The sequence below is a fragment of the Microcaecilia unicolor genome, chromosome 3 (genome assembly GCF_901765095.1).
Source record: "Microcaecilia unicolor chromosome 3, aMicUni1.1, whole genome shotgun sequence".
Taxonomy (NCBI): domain Eukaryota; kingdom Metazoa; phylum Chordata; class Amphibia; order Gymnophiona; family Siphonopidae; genus Microcaecilia; species Microcaecilia unicolor.
The window spans coordinates 109,839,665-109,865,170 of record NC_044033.1 but is presented as its reverse complement, the minus strand read 5'-3'; the positions used below and the strand labels follow the sequence as shown (position 1 = coordinate 109,865,170).

The window sequence follows — 25,506 nt, the reverse complement described above, 5'->3', positions numbered from 1 at the left end:
CTATCCCCTTCCCTGTTTACCAGACTAGCAACAGTGGTTAGGGCAACCTATACAGCATCAGGAGGTTGTGGAAGCAATCAAAAGTCTTTTCACTGGGAAAGCAGCAGGAGAGGATGGGTTCCCTGCAGAATTCTATAAAGGATTAATTCAGTAAGTTTCACTATTTCTCGTGATTGCTCCACTTTAGTTTTTAGAATTGGCCCTGAATCTCCTCTTCTGTTCTCTCATGCCATTATGTGCTTTTCTAACTCATGTCATGTTGCTATTCCTGTATATTATGTAGCCATGGTCTACGGTAAATCTTTTTCTGCTGCTGCACCTTTTTGCTTATGAGCAACCAGTATTTTGCACTCCCCCCCCCCCCCCCCCCCCCCAGTTCTCCTTCTAGATCCCAGCAGCTCAGTACTCTTGTCTTTCATTAGTTTGATCTATTGTGGAATACATCAGACCGCAAGTTTTGATGTTTAAGGCCAATATTATATTCTACTAGACCAGGCATTGGCAACTCTGGTTCTCGAATGTCACAGGTAGGTCAGGTTTTCAGGATATCCACAATGAATATGCATAAAAAATCCAAAATGAGACTTAAGTCAAAACAAAAACATTTTTCACAAAATTCCTGAGAGATATAAATATTTAATACTAAAACAATTTCCCAGGCAGATTGAATAAAATAAAAAAGTGTAGTGAAAGTGCTCAGAAAACCAAGCGTGACCAACAAGTGAATAACTTCTTTTTAAGACCACTGTTATCTATGATTGCACTTCCTCGTAATTTAGCAGTGATATCACAATGTCCATAGTCTATGATCTTCTTACAAAAAATTATATAAACCAAAAACAACCTGCTGCTGAAATTCCAAAAGAAGATTTATTCTGTCTTCGCTCATCATATGACACTGTACGTAATTACTTCAGAACCCAGATATGGATCCAAGTTTAGTTTTAACAGCTTCTTTAGGGGGTACATGAGGAACAAGATTCATCATTTGGAATTTCAGCATCATAGATAAGTTTGTTTTTGGTTTAAATTTTTGTAAGAAGATCATGGACTGTGAACTTTGAGATCACTGTTAAATTGAGGAAGTGCAATGAGTGGCCTTAAAGAGAAATTATTCACTTGTTGGGCATGTTTGGTTTTCTGAGCACTTTCATTACACTTTATTTTGTTGAGTTATATTTTATTTGATCTCCTTTGGGAAAATTGTTTGCAGTGAATATGCATGAAGAGAAATTTGCATGCACTACCTCAATTTTATGCAAATCTACCTCGTGCATATTCATTGACCTACCCGTGGCACTCAAAAACCAGAGTTGCCTTATCGCTGCACTAAACGGCCAGTCATTTAAAACCATCTTTCTAAATTTTATTGTATTTTATTTTCCATTTCGTTAGGAGATGCACAAATGCTTGTTTATCCCGGTAATCCAATTCAGGGGAGGAAACTGTCCTTTGTGAATGACTTGACTGTAACCCAAGATGGGAAGAAAATCTACTTCACAGATTCGAGCAGCAAATGGCAAAGGAGGGACTACTCGTACTTAGTAATGGAGGGTACAGACGATGGACGGCAAGTATAGAACACGTTGGTGTTGCCCTGTGTAAAAGAGGCAAAAATAGATTTGGGGGTATCCTGAGTTTATACCTCTCCCTTTGAGTTTGCCATTATTTTCCCATTAGGTGCCTGAAAATAATGTAAATCATTTTGTATGTCCTGTGACACCTGTCTCGCCTAGAATATAACGGAGTATAGTACTGCACAAAAGTTTCTCTAATCTCTGCATCAGTCTTCCCCTGCCCTCTGTTTCTGCACGTTTATTATCTCACATTTTGTACCTATCGAGCTAGGTAACAAAAGAGAGGGTAAAACAGTACACAAATACAAGCAATAAATGAAAAAAGCACAGGTGGGCCTTCAGGATTGAGATAAACGGAGTCCTTTTATTCTGAAAGAGACCCGACACGGGCCATGTTTCGGCGCAATAGAACCTGCCTCAGGGGTCCAAAGTTAATGTTCAAAAAACGCAAAGTAGAAAAACAGATTCCTAGTGGCGTTTTTTTCCAATAGTGTGGACAACAGTGTTTACTTCTTGGGAGATACATCATTGCCGCTTGTTTCTATTGTGCATTTATCTCAATCCTGAGACCAAGCTGTGCTTTTTTTTTTCTTTTATTATTTTTAGTACTTGTCAAGTTAACAACCTGCTGGACTTACTGCCAAACTAGAAAAATTTTCTTTGAAACAACTTGTATAGGAATATGAAACTTCTAATTGCAGTTCATATAATCTTCTACAAATCTGTTGAAGTTCCTTTTCCGAAAGGGAATCGAGGAGGTGATCCACCTAAGTGGATGAACACTAACTCCCACGCCTACTTCTTTCTGTGTCTGATGCTTCCTATCTAATTGAATCAATTGTTCATAGCAATTTAATGCTTTCCACATTTTCCTTGCTCCCCATTTTAATGAGGCAAAAGTGCACCATTGTCTTCATTGCATTCCATACTAAATTTAAGCCCGCTTAACCCATATCATTAATTTGAAGATGCTCTCACATGATATGTAGACATTAGCCACCACCACTTTATCTGTAAGCAATGATTCCTTCGACCTCCACTGCAGCTCCTTGTGACTCTGGGCAAGCCACTTAACCCTCCATTTCCCCAGATACAAAATAAGTACCTGTACATACAGTACAGTCTGGATTATCCAACCTAAACAGTATCGACCCATGGTCAGATAACTGAAAAGTAGGATAATATGGACAACACTGCATAAACCCCTCAAACAATGCATAAACAAAGGCAGAGTTCCTGATTTTTTGAAAATTGTTCTAAAAGATTTTTAATAGAAGTAAATGTGGTTAGATCACCAGGAGGTCTGTCGGATATCCCAGATGGCCAGGCTACTTGAAGGTCAAATCAAGATTGTACTATAATATAATATGTAAACCGCTGAAAGGCAGTATATCAAATCCCATCCTCTTTCCTGTCTTTCAAGGACAGATAATCTCCCTCTTCCCCCAGATCCGTCCCTCCCTCTCTCTCTCCACCCCGCCCCCATGAACAGTGACCCAGTTTTGTGGAGAGCAGCACCAAGCTGTTGTGGCTCCTGTAGCTCACTGTCTCAGCCAAAGCTAACTCCCATCTGCCTTAAAGGTGGTGGTGGTCTGTTGGTCCCCGGCAGCCAGCTCCAAAGCTTTCCTTCTGGCCCCTCCCCACCTCCCCTCACATCACTTCCTGTTTTTGCATGGGTGAAACAGGTCAGAAGGGAAAGCTTCAGACCAGGCTGCAGGCAGTGTATGTGCAACACTGCTGCTGCCGGGGACCAACAGAAGACTGTTAAGGTAGACTGACTCGTGGTGGGAGGAAAGATGCCGTATTCCACCAAGGGACAGGGGTTGGGAGCGCAAGACAGCAGAAAAGATGTTTGGGGGAAACGGGAGATGCTGCAATGTGATTTTTTCCCCCCATTTTATTTGTGATTAATAATGCATTAATTGCAGAGTTAACCGTGATGAACTTGCAGTCCTGTTGAACACAATTTTTCATTTGAATGGAGGAGTAGCCTAATGGTTAGTGCAGCGGCCTGGGGAACAGGGTTCAATTCCCACTGCAGTTCCTTGTGACTCTGGGGAAGTTATTTAACCTTGCATTGCCTTAGGTGCAACCCCCCCCCCCCCCCCAAAAAAAAAAAAACAAACAAACCAAAAAACAACAACCCTAGATTGGCCTACTAGGGGCTGAGAAAGGATCTGCATATAATAAATGTAAACCACTTTTGGATGTACCACAGAAAGGTGGTGCATCAAATCCATTACCCTTACTCTTACCTTGCTCCCTTCCCCCTCCACTGCCAGCTTGCTCCCTCGACTGACTCCTTGATTCCAAAAGTGCATCCCCAAGAAATGATCAAGACACTTCAACACTCCTAAACTTCCCTCATTTCGCCTTTCTCCTCCTTACTCACAGAACTGTGGATAAACATCCCAACATCTCCCTCTTCCCACCTGATGATAATTATCGTATTCATATCCCAACCCTCCAACCAACAAAATAATTAACCCACTCCATCTCACCAACCCCCAGAATCCCAGCCATCACTGGTGAAAATGACCTAGCATGCATAAGTCTGTGTCCTTTTATCTATTCTGGTGAGCCACCTCAAGTTCCCAAGCCAGTACTGTCCATCGCTTCAGACTTGTCCCTCGAGTCAGTGGGCAATCTCTGCACCGTGGAAGGCAGTCTGCGGAGTGCCTCAGGGATCACCATTATCACCAATACTCTTCAACATGATGATGATTCTACTGGCACAGTCCTTATCCAACCGAGGCCTTAACCCATTCATTTATGCAGATGATGTTACAATATACATCCTCTTCAGACATGATCTGGCAGAAATAACCAACAAAATCAACAATAGTCTGAACATCATGGACTCCTGGGCAAACTCATTCCAACTGAAACTGAACACCGAAAAAACACATTGCCTCATCCTCTCCTCTCCATATAACAAATACAAACCCACAACCATAAATACTCCAGGACATACCCTCCCTACCTCGGACAGTTTGAAAATACTCGGTGTTGCACTCGATCGCAACCTTACCCTCGAGAGCCACATAAACTCTGTAACAAAGAAAATGTTCTATTCAATGTGGAAGCTGGAAGCTCAAACGATTAAAACCTTTCTTCCCAAGAGCAACTTTTCGATACCTAATACAATCAATGGTCCTAAACCATATAGATTATTGCAACGGAATCTACGCGGGCTGCAAAGAACAACTCTTAAAAAAAACTCCAGACCGCCCAAAATACAGCAGCCAGGCTGATATTCAGAAAACATGCTTCGAAAGTGCCAAACCCCTCCGAGAAAAGTTGCATTGGCTCCCAATCAAAGAATGGATCATCTTCAAAATCTGCACCTTAGTCCACAAAATCATATATGGCGTAGTCCCAGAATACATGATAGACCTCATAGACTTACCAATAAGAAACAGATCATCAAGATCTTACCTAAACCTACACTACCCAAATTGCAAAGGACTGAAATACAAAACAAACTTACGCAGCCAGCTTCTCCTACATACGCGCACAACTATGGAATGGGCTCCCAAAAGCTGTGAAAACAATCCACGACCACTTGAACTTCAGGAGATCTAAAAACCAACCTCTTCAAAAAGGCCTACCCCAACGACCCCACGTAACCCTCTTTACCTACCAACACAGCATGACTATGATCGAACAGGACAACATGCAATCTTCATCCATTCCGACCCTCCACTTATACCTCATACAATCACTATACAACTTTGTATTTGTTATCCACCGACTGGGCAAACGCCTCTGACGGTACTATGTAAGCCACATTGAGCCTGCAAATAGGTGGGAAAATGTGGGGTACAAATGCAACAAATAAATAAATGTCTCCCACTTTGGCCGAGGTCAGTCCTGCTGTGGTGATTTCCCTTGCACTGAGCATTGAAGGAGGTCTTTTTATTCTCCTGCCTCAGAATTGCCAGACCTTCTGAGCTTTAGTTGGTCTTCTCATTTAACCATTGATGGTAATGGCTATCTCAAATGGGAACAGCTGTCTGTATTTAATGTCCTCTCTCTGCATTACCTCTGTCCTGGCCCGCATTTCCCTTTTTTCTTTGCAAAGTGAGGGCAGATAAGTCTCTGTATATTTCCGCCAACAACTCTTTCTAATGGATCATTCGCTGCTGCCTTGATCATCCTTCCTTGTCTTGTTCCTGTAATAATGTAGGCAGGTAATTATATCCCGTGGGCCCATCTCCTTTCTTGACCCAGACTCTGTTGTGCCCTGTCCATCAACAGCTGCACCAGCTTCTTTATCTTACTTTTTTCCAGCAGCACTGCATAGAGCTGCTGTGTAACCACCACACATTCTTTTTGAAAGCTGCCTCCTCTGGAATCCTTTTTATCCTGAGGTTACATCTCCTGGATCTGTGTTTGAGGTCCTCTGTATTTTCCAGCAGCTCCTCTAGACATTACTTCATTTGCTCCACGTGATGCAACGAAATCGCATCATGTCGCCTCCTGCTGTTCCTCTCTGGATTCGAGCTCCTCTACTCATCTCCCCAAATCTGCCGGCTCTCGTTGGAGCTCTGCCACAGCAGTTTTATCTTTGTTTATAGCAATATCTACCTGAATCTCCTCCTTCCATGGAATCATGTCCCTTTTGGTTAGCGCTTCTTCTGTCACAGACTCACTTGCACCTTTCTCCCCTTTGGAATTGGGTTGACTGGTGCGCCAGGCCGCCATCTTTCCCTAAGGGCATTTGCAGTCGCTGCTGTCTCAGGGATCGCCTCTGTTGTGGAAGTACAAATGGTCCAGATAAATTCCTTCCCTGACAATGCTGACTGAAGGGTATGTTACTGTCAGCTCTGTTACTGAGCGGCTATTTCTCTCGGCTGACGTCGCTTCTCTCCATTTTAGATTTAATTTGGTTTATAATCTAGTCCCTATGTGTTTGTATCTCCAAAATGCTTTCTCCATCATTTGATTTGCTATTATAACCTAGGCCTTCTTGCCTCCCCCTTCACTTTCCTTATTTCTTACTTAATTAAACTTTCTTGTAAAACAGCTAGCTGTTTTTTTTATTTGCTGTATGTTATATGTAAATGTGGGATACACACAGGCACGAATCGTTACGCTTGCACGCACTGTCAGGAAAGAGTGCACTGTTTCTTTGCAAAGAATTGTCGCTGTTATCGGCGAATGACACTTTGTGGCAAATGACAGCCCATCCTCGTGCGAGCACGCACTGATTCATGTGCTAACTGTATATGGGCAGGGATTGGATATGGACTGTTCCTTACTGCTGCTACTACTACTAATCATTTCTAAAGCGCTACTAGACGTACTCAGTGCTGTACACATTATATGCAGGTACTTCTGTCCCTAGCGGGCTAGTTTTTTGTAGCTGGGCCAACAGAGGATTAAGTGACTTGTCCAAGGTCACAATTGAACCCAGGTTGCCAGGATCAAAGCCTGCTGCACTAACCATTAGGCTACTCCTCCACTCTTAATTAACATGCTGGTAAGGTACCAAGCGCTGTCACCACTGCAAGTGACTGCTGCCATGGTTACTGCGCGGTAACATTCTTTTCTGTGTGGTAACTGAATGGGAAGATACCGGGCACAGCCACAACAGTTAATGCAGAGGTATTTCAGTTTCCACCCATTAATTTTTTCGATTACTGCTAAATTTTACTGCACTTCAGTGCAATTTCACTGCAGTTCTGGTTGCCATACCTCCAAAAAAGATTGTGAAATTAGACAAGGTTTAAAGAAGGGTGACCAAAATAATTAAAGGGATGGAACTCTTCTCATATGAGGAAAGACTTGAGGTTAGGGCTTTTCAGCTTGGAGAACACACAGCTGAGGGGGAGGTATGATAGAGGTCTGTAAAATAGTGAGTAACGTGAAACGAGTAAACATCAAGTGTTTACTCTTTCAGAAAGTGTAAAGACAAGGGGACACTCCATGAAGTTATATGGAAATACTTTTAAAACAAATAGAAGAAAATATTTTTTCACCAAACGAATAGTTAAGCCCTGGAGCTCATTGTCGAAGGATGTGATAGCATATCTGGGTTTAAAAAAAGGTATGGTCAAGTTCCTGGAGGAAAAGACCATAATCTACTAAGATAGACATGGGGAAAGCTACTACTCAATTCTGGGATTGGTATTATGGAATGTTGCTACTATTTGGGATCTTGTCAAGTATTTTGTGACCTCGATTGGCCACCGTTGGAAGCAGGATATTGGGCTAGATGGAGTATGGCTGCTGTTATGTTCTAAAGTGCAGCAATTTGAGGGTGGAAATAGGGTCTTCAGTATGTATGAGTTCATACAACTCTCCTGCTAATGTGAGTCTTAGGCACTCAGCTGTGATCACGCCTAGGTGTGTATATGCTGGGTTATGCTAGTATTCTATAAAAGAAAGTTGGTCCCTGCTACCCTTTTATAGAAATGGGTTTTCTAGTGTTCACCCTCTGGGCACCTAAATGGAGATGCCCAGTTAAAGAATTGCCCGTCTGTGTTGCAGCACAGCGATGACAAACTTTTCCCCCATGAGTCTCAGAGTACGTCTCCAAAAGTGATTACAAACAGGCATGTCTGATTGCAGACAGCAGCATCCTCTAATGTTGATTGTGGTAGTAAAACCTGAATGTATTGGTTGCCATTTCTGAAATTGCACTTGTTTTTTTTTTTTCCCCCCCTAAAGCTTATTGGAGTATGACACGGTGACCAAAGAAGTGAAAGTTTTGTTGGATGGCCTCAGGTTCCCAAACGGAGTTCAACTTTCTCCTGCTGAGGACTTTGTTCTTGTGGCAGAAACAACTATGGCTAGGATAAGAAGGTACAGTATGCGCAAAAGTGTTGGCTAATAAGAGTGAACGCACACTGCTGCCGCACGGACATATCTATTAATATGGTATCAGTGGGGTGGTTTGTAGTAGCTCAAACTGACATGTCTTTTTACCAGGAGGCTTGAAAATCCTTTTGAAGATGTTAGCATGCGGTTGAAAATGCATTCTTTAAAATGCCATGTTTGTTTTGTTCTTGATAAACATTAACCAAAAATGGGTTGGGGAGGCTTTTGGAGTGAATGGGTGGCTGATGCATGATGACCAAGTCTGGCTAAGTTCCACAGAGCTTGTCTGCTTGCACACCAGTGTTTAAAAAGAAATCCAATTTTCAGTGGATTTTTAGTTATTAGACCATATAGCTACACAGTAGTACCATATGAACCAACTGCTGAATTTATTAAAAAGGGCAGTTAACATGAAGTGATTTTTTTAAAAGTTCCTTAGCGTTTTGTGTGTGTATTATTGTCCATCTTCAAAAAGGCACACAACTGCTTACAAAACAGTAGATAAAAAAACAACAAAGCAGTGGAATCAAAAGCATTTGATTCCACTGCTTTTGTTGTTTTCTATCTATTTATTGTCCATCTTGACACTTTTCTTTTCATTTCAAGCTTACCCAAGTATTCTTCCTCTTTCATTTTAGCTATCCTGTGTTGTCCCCATTCTCACCATTCCTCTCTTTAGCCAGTAACACTTTACTCCCTGCCACCTCTCTAGGTCACCATTCATTCCCTCGCAACTAACTAGCTAGCTAGCCACTAGTAGACCACTAGCTCTTACCCACCTCCCCGAGCTAGCCAGCCACTTAATAATGCATCTCTCACATGCTCTGTCTAGAGTCACCCTTTACCTCCTCACCTTGTGGCCTGCTAAAGGCTACTGTCACTGAAATAGGAGCTTTCTTCTTGTTGATGTTGCATGGTTCGCAGTGGTTTGGAGCAATGTGGTGCAGGAACTCCTAATCTGGTCTTGTGAGACTTGAGACCTCAAGTCCAGGATGAAAGTTCCTGTGCCACACAGAGCGACATAGGAAAATGTGTTTTTGCAGAAGGCCAAAAACATTAGGGACATGAAAGTTTTGGGTGTCATAAGGAGAGTTCTAGTTGTCAGAGCAGCTTAATTCCTGGGATTTGTCAAGCCCAGGATTAGTGGGCACTTCATGAAACTAACAGGTATCGGATTTAAAAGAAATTGCTGGGTAAGGGTGGTAAAGCACCACCTTCGGACCTCCTTGAATCATAGTATTAGGAGCTCCAGGACATCAGTATTGCTGGTAACCAAGAAGCGTCCATGCTGAGAGGACTGCTTCTCCTCCATGGAGTCTGCGCTGCTGCAACAGCCTTCTCAGAGCTGGGACTAGACCTCCTATTAAGCTCCATCTTCCCAGGCTGTCACCGCACCAGCACTGGCCCAGCCCTTACTGATGCCTCTCTCTGAGGAGCAGTTCTGGGCCATGCTGCAGGAGGAACTGCGCATCTTGGTGTGGTGCCAAGGCATCAAGGGTGTTGATACTGTTCATGGTGCCGATCCTGGAGGCCTATGCCCTGCCCATCAACTGCTCATTGACGCCGGTGCTGTGTCACGCGTTGGACCACTGCTCCTCTCCAGCCTACCAGGAGAAGGAGAGGACCCACCTCTGTGCTCCCTCGCCCAGTGTGACCATGAGTCTAGTAGTTCGAGGCAGGCACAGGTTAGACATCTCAGGAAGAATATCTTGCTGAGTCGATATGGACTGCTCTTGGATGTCTGAGGTGGAACCAGACGACTTCTTAGAGGAAGCATCCATTGATCTGCCATTAGACCCTCCCCACCTCAGGAAAAAAAAGTGTCCCCCAGAGGAATTTTCTCTCCTTTTTTTTTTTTTTTGAAATGGGAGATGGCAAGGCCTGTCCGATTTAAGTTGGGTGTTTGAGTTCTAGTCCAAGGCTGAGATATTGGATGTTATTAACTATGATTCCTCTCCCAAGGAGGCTGTGCCAGTGCACAGCATTCTTAAGGCAGCGCAGATGAAGAATTGGGAGACCGCTTTCTCTGTACAGCTTGAACCTAAGAAGGTCGACTTGGTCTAAAAGGCTGGTCTAAAAGGCTCCTGGATTTGAGAAGAAGCAGCAGCTTCATCAGCATTCTGTGGTGATTGAGTCGCCCCTCAAAAGAGCCAGAAGTTCCAGAACCCAAGCCTCGGTGCACCCATGGATGGATGCTCAAATTCTGGAATCTTGTGGGAGGAAGGGTTTTCAGGGCTCTCTGTTTATCTCCTGCATACATGAGCCTCCTTGTGAAGAACTTGGTGTGCGCAGTGTGATGGAGTTTGGAGACCTCTTCCCCCAGAGCCACAGTCATCCTAAGTTCCTTACTTCAGGTAGTGTTGGAATTCCATCTTAACCAGTTAACTATTCTGCCAACATTTTTCTCAAAACCTCATGCCCATCCTGGTGAAAGCAAACTGCACACTTGGACGGCAAGTGAGCCTTAGCTGCTTATCTGGAGCAGTCTAAAACTCATAGACATTCTACCCAGCTTTTTGTTGTTTGCGTGTAACAGGATGAGAACAACCATCAGTAAATGCACTTTATCCAGTTGGCTAGCAGACTGCATCTCCTTTACTTATGCCCAGGCTGGGCTGACCCTAGAGGGTCATGTCACATATCACAATGTCAGAGCTGTGGCTGTGTTGGTAGCCTACTTGAGGTCAGTCTCCACTGAGGAGGTTTGCAAAGCTGCAATGTGATCTTCTGTCAACCCATTCATGTCACAGCCAGTTTGGCCAAATAGTTTTTCAGAATTTGTTTGAGGTTTAGAATCCAACGCCACCCTCTAGGCCTGTTTTCTTCTGTTCCAGGCTGTACTTTCCCTTGTATGTGTAAGTTTGGTTAATTGGTTTCTAATTGGTCTTGCCTCTTGCAAGTCCCTTTTGACTGGTGGTGTTTTTGGTGAACCTGGTAGCTATGGATTCCCACATGTGGTAATATCGATGTCCTGCTTGTCCTCAGAGAAAGCAAAGTTACTCACCCTTAGCAAGTGTTCTCTGAGGACAGCAGGATTTATATTACCACATTCCCTCCCTCCTCCTTTAGGAGTTAGGTTTTAAGCATTTCACATCAAGTACATGTACAATTAAAAAAAAAAAAAATCATATACAATATACACATCAAACAAAAGCAATAGTGTACTCGGCCATTTTTCCTCTAACATCTACAGTGCTAGTAATACATTATCCTTTCCCAGTATCGTATTCTGTATGCTTTTTGAGGTCAACTGCTTGGCACATGTGAATGAGGCAGGTGGGAAGGCATGCATGGACGCACGGTCAGAGCTACCAAAGCTTCTAGAAATAGAATGCTGGATAGCATCCATGCCAGTCTCCATCGGATGATGTCACTCACGTGTGGTATTATATACTGTTGTCCTTGGAGAACTGCTACTGAGTAACTTTGCTTAATTTTTATTTATTTATGCTTTCTTATATCCCACCATTATCCAAAACAAGTTTCGGTTCAAAGTGGCTTACAAATTACAGTGAAGTTACAGTAATGCTTTACAATTATGACTTAAAAGAGGCCATTTGTGGCTTGCGTGGTTAACTATATAATTTATTTTAAAGAGGTGTGTTCAACCTTCTGCTCCTCTGTGCTGTAAACCATTTCTCACTTATAACTTAGTTATGTGGTCTGCTCAGTGTAACTTGCATCAGGCAACCAACTTATCTCTCCAGGCTTTCTCTTTGCTGGTGCAGCCTTCTGGAAACAAACTATCACCGTTGTCCCAAGATGCCACCTTTCACTGTCACCTCTTCCAGATTATTAGTTTTTTCTAATGTTTGCAGTATGTCAGTGAAAGGCAACTATCTTTACAAAAAAAATTTAATGCATAAAATAAAACCCCATAAATACGTTATTAAAAAAAAAGTAATCAAAACTAAATTTCAGAGGTTCCGCTTTGTGAATTAGTGACTATCAACCTTTGACTTGGCTGAAAGTCTTGGCATTATAACAGATCTTATCTTGGGGGACTTATTACCTGCCTAATCCCTTAATAAGTTTCAAAGCAGGGAAACAAAAATTTACTGGTACAGTAGCCAGGAATTACAATCTAATATAAACCATCTCTAAAATGAAGAGAAAAAACCTATTACAGAAATTTAGGAAATAAATATTTCACCAATTTTCGAAACAAAAATAACACAGAATGGATCTCAGGCAAGTCATTGCCAATAAATCATAAATGAATTTTACTGACTATTTATATTTAACATTTTTAACAGAGGGGAATCCCAAAAGCAGATAACTACACTTACAACTTTCTATAAATTGAAACCCAACGAATTAATCAAAGAAGATCAATCCATTGGGACAATGGTCTTCTAAGGTTTTGAAAATCAGATGCACCACCTTTAAAATGTATTCAAGCCTGCACTGGGAGGCAGTGCAGCTCTTTAAACAGTGGAGAGGCATGGTCAAACTTAAAATAAATCAACCTTGCAACTGTATTCTGAATAAACTGAATTCTGTGTACTAATTTAGCAGAAATACCTAAATAAAGAAAATTGCAATAGTCAGTGACAAAATTGACAGCTGGACAATGATTTTATTTTATTTTTTTGCAATTTCAATACTCGTATCACAGTTACATCATTATGATAACCAGAAATTCCATAAAAAACAATATCATATTACAATCTGGAAATAAATGTACTTGATTTTCGACCACAATAGAAATGTTCAAGATTACACACTATAAACTTAAGGAAATTTCAGTCCCATTGCTTGTATTCTTGGCATTGTTTCTGAGAGTTTCTTGACAAATCTGGAAATATTAATTTTGGACCAAAAAAACTTCTCATCAGTTACTGGGAAATAAGTTTTCAAAACCAATGCTAGGTCCACTTCCAAAGTTACTAAGGGGTCCTTTTACTAAGGCGCGCTGAAAAATGGCTTGCGGTAGTGTAGGCGCGGGTTTTGGGCGCACGCCAATCCATTTTTTAGCGCGCCTGTAAAAAAAAAGTTTTTTTTTTTTTTTTGCCGAAAATGACTTTGCGGCAAAATGAAAATTGCTGCGCATCCATTTTGGGTCTGAGACCTTACCGCCAGCCATTGACATAGCAGTAAAGACTCACGCGGTAACCGGGCGGTAATGACCTACGCGTGCCAAATGCCACTTGGTGGGTGTCCATTATGCGCGCCCGAAAAAAATATCTTTCATACAAGCGTATCTCACGCGCGCCAAAAATGAAATTACTGCAAGAGCCACGCGGTAGTCGGGCGGTAACTCCATTTTGGCGTGCATTGGGTGCGCGTAGACACTTACGCGTCTTAGTAAAATGGCCCCTAAAAGAGTTATTCTCTGAGTTACTATCTCCAGTGATGACCCCAAGAAGTCTGTAAGATTTACCACACTGTTCCTTTTTTCTTAACAAATCCGAATCGGATGCCAAATTCAAATACTGAACTTTCACCACTGGAGACAAAGATTTCGCTGGTATTGTCAAAACCTCACGCATATATTTCCATAAAATGTCCACAGGTTTTATTGAAAGAGACGTGGAAAAAAAAAGCAAAGAATTCTTAGTTTTGATTTAGTACTCCAACTTTCTATGCATAAATACATTATCCTTCTTCAGTACATTAACATCATTCAATTCACCCACTTTTTTCTCTAAGGGGCTAATTTTTGAAGATTGAGGCCTATTCCTGTGAATAGTCAGCAATCTTATCTTTAGAGCTTATCAGCTCATCAACAACTTTGACCATTAAGGGTAGCATTAAGAGTCTGCAAGGCGTTCCACAGAGTCCACAGTGACTTTAGCAGGCTTTTGCAACTGTGGTGCAGACATTTCAGAGAGCTTCCCAAGTTCTCTAGACCTGGTTAAGGTACTTACTATTGGTTGCAAAGATTGTAGACCTTCCAGACACTGCTGGTATCCAAAAAGGAGGAGGAAGCAGGGGGTTGAGCCTCCATTTTGGAGAGTGAAGGATTCACCTCTCCTCCAACTCTGGTCCACAGCATCTTTAGTTCCCCTTCCGGGCTGCACCAAAGAGAGGCCCTTGTGGGGACTTGGCAAAATTCTGCTCACACTGCCGCAGGAAGATGACTCCAGTACTGGCGTGTTGGAAGGGGACCCAACAGCACTGTCACCAACAGGAGCGTGGAACTGCTCCGAAGTAGTCTGTTTCCAGGGGAGCAGCTCCGGTAGCTGGAGGAACTTGCTGAACTATTCCTTTCCTCTTTTTCCCCATATTGGGTCAAGAGAAGAGACAACCCGAAAACAGCAACTCCAGAGAGGTAAGGAGCTCCTGTGGGTGGGTCCGTTCATGTGGCTATCTTCAACAATGATTTTATAATGATTAGGGGGGGAAAAACATGAATGCACTAAGCATAATTTGTTTAAGTAAAAAAAAAAAAAAAAAAAAAGCTTTCTGGACCAAACTATTAACCTGAGGCTCTATCGTCAATAAAGAGTCCAAAATCATTCCCAGGACCCTTGATGTTATTTCTACACTAAATTGGGTTCCGTCAGGATTTGAAATAAACCTTGGCATATTATTCAAATTCAGACCAAACCAAAGAATTTTGATTTTGTTTGTAAGTCAAATAGATGAAGATCATTTGCCAGTTTTGTCAATAATGCTAATAACACTACTATAGGTAACCTTCAAATCCTGATGCACTGGAATAAATAAATCAGCGTAAGATGATTGTTCACACACATTCAATGCAATTTGACCAGGTGAGCTCATATATAGATTATACAAAAACAGAGAGATGGGGGATCCTTGTGGAACATTGCAAGGAGATGCCTAAGGAGGTGAAAAAAAACTTTTATCCTTAAGCAGTAAATATTGTCTCTTTTTCAGAAAATAGGTGAACCAGTTTAACACAGAACCAGAAAAACCTACTTCAGACAGTTTACCAAGCAAGTTGTCATGACTGTGTTAAAAGTTGCAGAGATGTCTGAACTGTAAAAGAACCATCTCACCGTCTCTAGACAATACTTTCTTTACTTCATATGTCTAAACCAATAACAAAGTTTTGGTGCCTGGGAAGCTGCGAAAACCATGCTGAGTTTTGTGCAACAAATACCAGCAGTTTAATCCTGAAAACTGGAATGCTACCAGAAGTTCCAACAGTTTTGCAAGAAATGGGTATGTTTGCGATAGGCCTAAAATTTAAAACCTGCGATCAATCTTCATTAGCCTTCTTGGGAATGGGAGTAAGAACAATTTTACCCATGGATTGGGAGAATCATCCTATTTTTGGCTAGTGTTTTAGAAAAAGGAGGGCATATTATCTAAAGGGCAGCCAGTATTCAACAACCTATTAGAGCTCTCAAAGTCTTGGGGAAATAGGTGTAAGTAAAAACGTTTGAACATGTTACTACGGCCTCGCTTGCTGTATGCATTTCTGCCACTACTCTGAAAGAGAAGGAACTGCATGTTCTTCAAAATTGTTTTTCTTGGAGTATCAAACACTCAAGTACTTGATATACTGTTGGAAGACTCCTGAAGAAGGTGCTGCGTCGCCAAAACACGGCTGTGTTGTCGACCTGTTATAATAAATATTATACCTTTTTCAAATATATGTCTCCCTTATTGATTGGAAAGAGCCTATCTTCCCCCACTCTTCTCTCTTTTTCTTCCGAAATATGTGTAAGGGCAGACCATTTCCTATCTACTGGAATATCTGACACTTCAAATCGACAAGCATAGAAGAACAAAAAACCTCCTCACGGGTCAATGCAAGCTGGCAAACGCAGTGAAGGTGATACAAAAGATGCTGTAGAAAATAATGTCCAATGGACTCGGAGTTCACATCAGAAGTTTTATTTAAAAATATGCAATGGAGTCGACACGAATCATGTTTCGGCCACGAAGGCCTGCCTTAGGAGTCCCTAAACTATGCAGAAAAAAATATATACATAAGTATTAGAAGAGCAACAAATGATAAAAGGAATAACTGATAAAAATAAATAAATGCAAAGGAAATTTGACACAGTACAAAAAACTTGCATAATTAATACCACCAAAACCATGAGTAAAATATGAAAAGACTCAAGCAATATAGAGTAAGAGGTAAAAACCGCCCATTACATAACCAATTTTACATCTGACAATTCATCAGAGACACATAGATTGTAATCTCCAGGTTTAGCTGTAAAAAGACTCATGAATAGTGGCAACTTTTAGAAGCAAAACATTTAGCTAGAATCTCAGCAGAAGGCTGAGGTTCAGCACTTAAGATGAAGGAGGCTTCAGTAATCTAAAAAGCTTATCAATGCCCACTAAAATTAAGTATTTTTTTTTTTTTTTTTTTAGAAATATTCACGTGTTTATAGGATATTAAACATTTCCATTTTTCAGTTCTGTATATTTTGACTTGCGCCAAGGACATTCTATTCTACAACATTCCCTCTTCAAATGTATTCTTCTGAAAACCAGGGAGAGTTTATTCTTGAGCATTCTCTTTATTTCTCTCTTCCTATGTTGATTCCCTTATGGTCATTGTGAAACTTGTTCTATTTTTCAGTTTTGGTTTCGTGACATGGTTTTCTAGAAAACTTTAATCCCCCTGTGTTGTATAATGCAAAGTAGCAGACTGACCTGCTGCAAAATCATAATTTCCCGTTCAAATGGGAGAAGCAGGGCTGTGAGTCCCAAAATGCAGTAGAATGTAAGTTCAGAAACCAGTAATGGCTGAAAGTTCCAGAAACCAGGCTGTTGGTGGATCTATGTCTTGTCCATACTACCCCAACTTGTCATTTTGTCCTTTAGATTGTAAGCTCTCTTGAGCAGGGACTGCCTCTTTTTTGTTAAATTGTACAGCGCTGCGTAACCCTAGTAGCGCTATAGAAATGTCAGGTAGTAGTACTTGAAGTGTACTGGAATGCTTTTTTTGTGTGTGTGTGTGTGTGTTTAAATTCCTGCTTTCTCTTTGTTTTTTCTTCTCAATTTTTGTACCTTCTGTGTTGTGGAAATGAACACATGTGCATATTGGATTCCACTGGAAAAGACTCCTAGCAATAGTATGTGTAAGCAAAAAAAAAAAAAAGTTTTTATGCCACATTTATAACTTTATAAATACCTGAGAATAGAAAGCCCTAAGTATAACTTATATACTGGTAAGTTCTGGTTGGGGTCAGAAATAAAGAAGGGCAGGTTACATGGCAAGACAGTTGGGTAGATGGACCCTGCCTTTTTCTTTCTTGGAAGAACATAAGAATAGCCGTATTGAGTCAGACCAATGGTCCATCCAGCCTAGTATCCTGCTTCCAGCATTGACCAATTCAGGTCACAAGTACCCAACATAATCCCAAATAGTAGTAAGATTTCATGCTATTGATCCCAGGGACAAGCAGTGGCTTCCCCAGGTCTATGTCAATAGCAGACTATGGACTTTTCCGTCAGGAATTTGTCCAAACTTTTTTTTTTAAACCCAGATAACACTAACCACTGTTAACCACATCCGCTGGTAACTAGTTCCAGAGCTTAACCATTTGTTGAGTGAAAAAAAATATTTCCTCCTGTTTGATTTAAAAGTAGTACCATGTAAATTCCTTGACTGTCCCCTAGTCTTTGAAAGAGTAAAAAATTGATTTACGTTTACCTGTTCCACACAACTAAGTATTTTGTAGACTTCTATCATATACCCTTTCAGCCATCTCTTTTCCAAGCTGTCTCATTCTTTGTCCCCTTAACTAGTACCCTGCAACTTTCTCCTTCAGATAGCACTCACACACATTGATCTCCATCAGACAGCAGGATGTAGCTACATGCACCCTCATCCTCACAGTTCAAAGACATAATTCAGTTTTCTTCCCCCCAATCCCTCTTGACCACATAGTCTCATGCTTTCTCCCACTCTGGTAGTCTTTGTAGATTGGCTCATCACAGTCTCACAAATGTCTGTCCTCGGCTTATATTAGTCAACCATTCCTTTTTTTTTTATTGGGGTGGGGGAGGTGCTGTGGCTTATATTCGAGTATATATGGTACTTAATATCCACTGGAATAGTGTTTAACTCCTAACCCTTATTCACTTGTTCAGAACCCTTATTTATCATCCTCACTTTAATATTCCCTTATCTCTTGTTTGTCCTGATTGTCCTAATTAGATTGTAAGCTCTGTCGAGCAGGGACTGTCTCTTCATGTTCAAGTGTACAGGGCTGCGCACGTCTAGTAGCGCTTTAGAAATGATTAGTAGTAGTAGTGATACTCATATCGTATGGAAGAAAAGTGGACTTGAAACTTGGTTTATTTATATACTGGAGAGTGAAAGAGAAAATAATGAAAATTGGACCGATGAGGAATTGGTGATGGTAAAAGAAAATTTTGTTCCATAATGCCCACTTTCTGAAGGTCCACAATTAGGTTTAGTGAATGAGAACTTTTTTTGTAAAACATTTCATAATTTTTGTAGCTCACTGTATCTTGTGTGTGTTCATCTGATTTTCTGGCTAGATATTACGTGTCTGGATTAAGGAAAGGAGGAGCAGATATGTTTTTGGAAAATATGCCCGGCTTTCCAGACAACATCCGACCGAGTAGCTCTGGAGGATATTGGGTAGCGATGTCGGCAGTTCGACAGAATCCTGGATTTTCTATGGTGGATTTCTTATCTCAGAGACTCTGGCTTAGAGAATTAATTTTTAAGGTAATTGTGAAGGTGAACGAAAAACAATTTGTTAAGGCTGCATGTGTATGTAATAATTCATTTAAATCCAAAAATAGTGGTAACCTTATTATAGAGTGTAAACGGGTAGTTCAAGTGGTGCCAGCATTTTCTGTCTTTTGTGTCTTCACTGTGCTAGGAGTGTACATTTGGGGGATCTGGTTTCATTTTGGAAAAGTACGTAAGTAATGTGCACCAAATCAAATTTATATGCACTGAATGACCTAAATTCATGCGCATAAAGTTGATTTTACTAAATGAATTTTTTTACATGCGTTAATTTTTGAATTGAGCTGAAAAAATATTGAGAATCGGCCCTGTATGTTATAAGCACTACGAGCTTTCAGCCTGCTGTCCAGGGCTGATTACTGTCAATAAGATCGGTTTCCCTGTACAGCAAATCGCATCTGATCGTGCCTATTTTCATCTGGCAGTTTGTAGAAACTCTAGGTCAGAGGATTGATGACCTAGAACAGTTGTGCTCATCCCATTTCTTAGGTGTGCAGTTAGCTTATATTGGGAATAAAGTTGCTTTTTGTGCATAGTCCTCAATTCATACCATGACTGACTGTGCTGTATTTCATTGTTCCTCAAAGACTTGGCTCTTTGAGTCGGACCTTCCTGGAGTTGTAAGAGTACAAAGGGGGTGCATTCTATTCTCTGTTTTCTTTTCCCTGTTAACTTTTGATCTGTTTTATTATTTTTTTCATTGTTTTATTTATACTATTACTCTTGTATTTAGTTGTATGTTGGATGTTTTGCTATTGCTTTATGTTATAGGCTGTTCTTATGTTCCTCCCTTCAAAATTTCTTTTGTGAAAGCAAGAAATATGTTTAAATAAATGTTGGTCTTGCTGCATTTGCTGTGATAGTGGAAGGTTATCCAAAGATTTGTTGGTAAGGAGCTCAGCAGACAATGTACAGAGGAGATAAATGTGAAGGAGAAGAGGCAATCAAAAGGAAATAGTTGGATGTATTCTTATCAGAGATTCAGTATAGTATCTTTGCAAGATGGCAAAGCAATCCTTATTTTCCACACCAGTCTAGTCTTTAATTGCTGAAGAGATGGAATGGTTCATCCATCAGCCGTGCCCAAATTTACTGATTTGATTTAGGTCCTGCTGTTTCCATTTATCAAACGGCGGTTGGATGTCCAGTTTCCTCTCTAATAGCAATAGTAAAGATTAATTAGGTAGTAGACCTAGTGCTTTCCTTGGTGCCTTCTAGGACCATCTTAATGTACTGAATAATAGACCATTTTTGTACTCCCAGGGTGGACACTTGACCTGGCTTGTACAGATTTTGGTTCAAATCTTTTTGTTAAGTAATAAACAAATGGGCATAATAGAGATCTAAATAAGAAGGCAAAACAAAGATATATTGCTTATAGACAAGGACAATAAATCCCCTTTTAACAAATCTACTTTATACCCCCTGCCTCCTATTTCACTATACAATATAATGTATCCTTGAAGGGCCTTGACTCTGATGACCCCTCGTAATATTGTAACTAGAGAAGCTCCCAGCAGCATCCCTTTTCCTCCCCATTGCTTCCCCAACCCCAGTCTATTCCAGATGTACCATCTCCTTACAAACTATTCAGTAACAGTCTTTGTGCTCTGTTAGAAAGTGTTTGAATGTAATTGTCTCAAATAGCTAAAAATTGTTACATCCACTTGGGGGTAAATTAGCACCCCCCCCCCCCCAGTTTCATCTTAAGTATATGGAATTGATTACACCAGGACCAAAAGGAGGGCGAAGTGTCCATTGCCCTTGATTTCAATATACACTTTTTCTCCACTACCCAAGCCTTCTGAATTCATAATCTGCATCCTTCTCCAGTAACCCTAAGTGTTCTTTGTAATGCAACAAAACTCTTAGAGGAGTCAGGATTCTAACACCTATCACTCGTTCTGTATAAAGCAGCTTTAGACTGCTGTTGCTCATTATCTTAGGACTTAGGACATCCTCAGGACATGTAGAAAAGTGTTGTCTCCCTGATTACACTTACAATACAGAGGGGTCACCACCTATCTGAATTTATGAGCCTGTATCTGTGTGAAATATACTCGATGGTGAACTCTAAATTGGCCTTCTTTTAAATCTGCACTGACTATGGGTTTTGGTGGTGTACAGATTTTTAAACATAAAGGGGAGACAAGTTGCATATAACAGGTACATTCTAACTGAGTGGAGGAGGAAGCAAGATACATTCTATTTTATTAATATCTAGCAGTGCTGGCTCTCCACTTTGCTTTGGAAGCATCAGTGTTTTCATTCCTGGAGATAAAACAGTAATGGAATTCAAAAATGCGTGGGATAAACACACAGGAATCTTGTATAGAAGGCAAGGAATCAACGAAGCTTAGCGGTGATTAGATGGAAACACCAGTAATTGGGAAGCAGTACCAGTGCTGGGCAGACTTCTATGGTCTGTGCCCTGAAAATGGCAAGGACAAATCAAGATCAAGTATACAAATGTAGTATCACATCATACCTTATGATATGAGTTTATCTTGTTGGGCAGACTGAGTGGACTGTACAGGTCTTTATCTGCCGTCATCTACTATGTATATCCAGAGAAAACCTTTGTATTCTAGTAAAATTATACAGTTGAGAAATGCATTATACTTATAGCAGTTGAGTACTTCTTGTGAGATCTGTTGCTCTTTTAAAAATTACGGTTGAAGGAACTGCTTAATTTCCTTTCACTTGTGGCAACACTTCTCCACAGCAAGATGCATCACTGGCAACACATTTTAAATTGTAAGTTGTACCTAGGGGCTAGTCAGCGAACAGACTGGGTAGGGTAAGTTGTAATAATGGCAATGTTCTGTTGTAGCAACATGTAATCAGTCAGATCTGCCAAGTCTGTGAATTATTTTGTTAATTAGCAGCACTCTTGAACTTGTTTGTTTCTCTCCTTTAGTTGCTCAGCCAAGAGACAGTGATGAAACTTGTGCCCAAGTACAGCATGGTTTTGGAACTCAGTGACGATGGAATCTACATGCGAAGCTTCCATGACCCGAATGGAGAAGTGGTGACGTATGTCAGCGAAGCACTTGAGCACGATGGAAATCTGTATCTCGGGTCTTACCGCTCACCGTTTATATGTAGACTTAAACTTCAGGATGTGTGATGCTAGGTGATGTGCAGAAACAGCTACTGGAGGGGATTGAATTGAGGTGTGGGACTCTAAAGGGCTAAGTGTAGCCTTCTAGGGCTGGTATGTAGCTGACTCACAGAGGGAACAATTTGGCCTTTTCAGCATGTAGGTATCTTCTGAGAGACATGCATGCTAACTCAAAAAGTATGGATTGATTTGAGAGCTGTATGGTGGATAGAAGTCGTCATCTTTCCACCCTACTTTAGGACTTGGTATGTTTTTTGTTTTTTTTAATGTTTTTAATTTTTACATTTTTGTGAATTGTGTATTGAAATATATATATATATATATATATATATATATATATATATAGTTCAATGGAAGAGTCAGAAGTGGCCAGTACAAGGAAGATGTGGGTAATTTTAATCTCGATCCACAGTTTAATAGGCCAACATCCAATTATTTGAATTACACTTTGTTCTTTTTCTCTTCCATTATATGCCACTACATTAAAAAAAAAAAATTGTTCAAAGGGATTGTATGTAGTGATTTAGCTACAAAAGGTTATTGTTATCCAGTTTAAGGATGTCCATACAGCCTCTTTAAAAAAAACAAAAACTTTTAACTTAGGCATGCTGAATACTCCACCCAGTATATCTAACCACCTTCACCCTCACTTCACACCTAAATCCAGGAACCATAGGTTTGGTACAGAAATTATGACCTGACCTTTGTACTGGTTCAAAAAATGGACAGCTTAGAAGAAACACAGCATTGCACAGCAAACACTTCTACAGCTTAAATCTCAGCACAGTGCTTCATCTTTTTGTGACTGCTCCTCAATTCCCCTCCCCCCCCCCCCCCCCCCCCCCCAGAGGTACAGTATAATGATGTATCTATGGAGATCCTGCCTAGATTGTGACCCCAAAGATGAGATTTTGTGATCTGATTTGGGGTCTTAACCCACAGTTTTGGAAGCCCTGCTCTAACTCCTTAAGGGGTTAGTGAAGTGGTTTCCTAAGAGGATACTGCTCTATGGATGGTGTCATTAAAGGCATACAGTACCTGCTCCGTGCTGTATGTATCTGCCTTACATTTTACAACATTCTCAAGACTAGCCCTAACATGGTTTAAGCAAACACCAAATAGAGAATAAATTAATCTGCCCAGGTGTCTGTCACTATCTGGATCGCTAAGACGTCCATAAACAGTCTGAACCACAAAAGACTGTCCAATGGCACTTGGGCAAACTTTGTTCAAGTTGCATCCCTTGGGCTGATGAGATGCTGCCATGGAAGTTGTTAAATTCATCTGATAAAAACATGTATATAGTGCCTAAATTTTACACAGGTCCTGGAAAAGGGAGTGCAGATATGGGAGGGTCATGGGTGTAGATTCCAGTTTTATGCATAGTTATAATTTAAGGGGGGTGATGCCTATAAAAATTAGTTGTGGGGCATTGGCATCATTTTTTTTTTTTTGTGCAAATGGATGTGCCTAAATCTACGCTGACCCCTATGCTTAAGTGCTATTCTATAAACCGTGGTTATACAATAGTGCTTAAGCAAATATTTTTTTTCAGCGCTGTTTTTTTTTTTTTTAGGTGCTATTTACAGAATTCCCCTTAGTGTCTGATATTCAGCTTTAATGGGTTGCTGCAACAAATTAATAAACCAGTTAGCTAAAAATGTGGTTGGTTACATTGAAGTGAGCATTCATCTAAACTTAACAAGGTCTTTTGAATATTGACCTCGGAGTTAACTGAAAATTTCAGAGAGAAATGTCGGCTTTCCTCATGTAATGTGGAACTGTAGCTGCTTAAAACAAACAAAGTATCCGTGGGTCTTCTTTGAGTTCTCCACGCTTTGTGGATTCTCTATGAACTGTAGCTGCTTAACATGGCAGGAACAGGTTCTGTTTAGAGGAAAAGTTTGTTTAGAACTGAGATATGTTATAGCTGCAAATTGAGATTAGCTGTCTTCAGCTTGAAGATGTGCAGTAAATGTTTTTATTCTATTTTCATGCTGATGGACTGCTAATCTACAGTAGCAGTGATTTATAAGTAACTGTATTATGTTCATTTTTAAAGTTTGAGGACCTCTTTATAACGGGTGACCAGAAGTCTTGTATTGGACTGAGGCCAAATTATTGCTTTTACATTCTAATTATGTATTTTAAATAATTGACTGACCCCATGTGTGTGTGTGAAATCAGAAGCTGTAAACTGCAAAATTAAAACTTACTAATGATGTGAGTAATAAATGTGCTTTGAATAAGGTTGCAGGCACCATGTCTGGATACATCAGCCGACTGTGCTCCTGGGCAATGTTGCATTTGTTAAGATCCCACTTCAGAAAAAGAAGGCAAAAGACCATACAGGAAACACTGTTTTCCCTGCTTTTTTCTATGATACAAGTTGTAAGTGTGAATGGAGAGCAACCTTCAAATTTTTCTGTTCTCCTGACATTCTTCAGCAGCTGAGTAATGTGGTTTTTTTTTCTCATCCCCTGGGTTTGATATTATGTATGTTCTAAATTGTCTGCAAAAGCAACAAAATTGGATGAAATAAAATATGATGTAAACAACATAGGCCTCTCCAAGAGGATAGTGTGTGTTTGTTTTAATATTCTAGTCTCTATTTGCGATCCGAGTGAATGGTGCACTAATTCAGCGTCTAGTCTTATTCTGTGTTGGAACAGTCTTCAGCTTCCTAGAAACAAATTCTCGGGGATACCATTGTTGTGAATCACAGCTGACAATTCTGCTCACATTGCGGGTATTGCTGCATAATTCTTTTTTTATTCATTTGGGTTGATGGTGGGTCTATTATGTGTCAATAACCAAAACATCCCAACCTCTAGTCTGTACTGAAATAGCTTTATTTATGCTTTATGATTAAATATCACTTAACACTGTGCATTTTGTGGTTCACAAAGGGACCCAAGGAAAGAGACAAAAATATACACCCATATATAAAATCTGGGTGATTTTATAAGTTTTGAGGGTACTGTTCACTTTAATTATATATAATTTTTCTTTTTGTAGCAAAAAAATGTTTTTGTATATAATAGATCACGTCATTCTTTCTGAACACAACTGAACTATTTCTCCAGAGAATGAAGGCATACCTGAAGGTCCTTATAAGTATATAGATGTATACGTCAGGAATGAAAACAGTCAATCTGACTTCTCTTTCCCTTCGTCAGTCCATGATCTTGCAATTTTTAGTAGAATCTCAAGGTAGATCGAGCACCAGCCCACGAATTGTGAATAAACCACTGAACCTGGATCAGTCTCTCCCCATTATCTACAAAGTTATTAATAACGTATTAAGCAATTAC

At 40.4% G+C, this 25,506-nt stretch overlaps 1 protein-coding gene across 2 annotated transcripts in view; it reads left to right on the top strand.

Moving 5' to 3' along the window:
• Nucleotides 1-23,698, top strand: part of APMAP (adipocyte plasma membrane associated protein) — a 63,517-nt gene extending 39,819 nt beyond the window's left edge. For both annotated transcript variants that reach the window (XM_030196270.1, XM_030196269.1), the window contains exons 6-9: nucleotides 1,396-1,570; nucleotides 8,253-8,387; nucleotides 18,849-19,041; nucleotides 21,989-23,698. In XM_030196270.1, the coding sequence (XP_030052130.1) occupies nucleotides 1,396-1,570; nucleotides 8,253-8,387; nucleotides 18,849-19,041; nucleotides 21,989-22,198 (713 nt within the window). In that variant the 3' untranslated portion in view covers nucleotides 22,199-23,698. The remainder of the gene's footprint in view (nucleotides 1-1,395; nucleotides 1,571-8,252; nucleotides 8,388-18,848; nucleotides 19,042-21,988) is intronic.
• The last annotated feature ends 1,808 nt before the right edge of the window (nucleotides 23,699-25,506 follow it).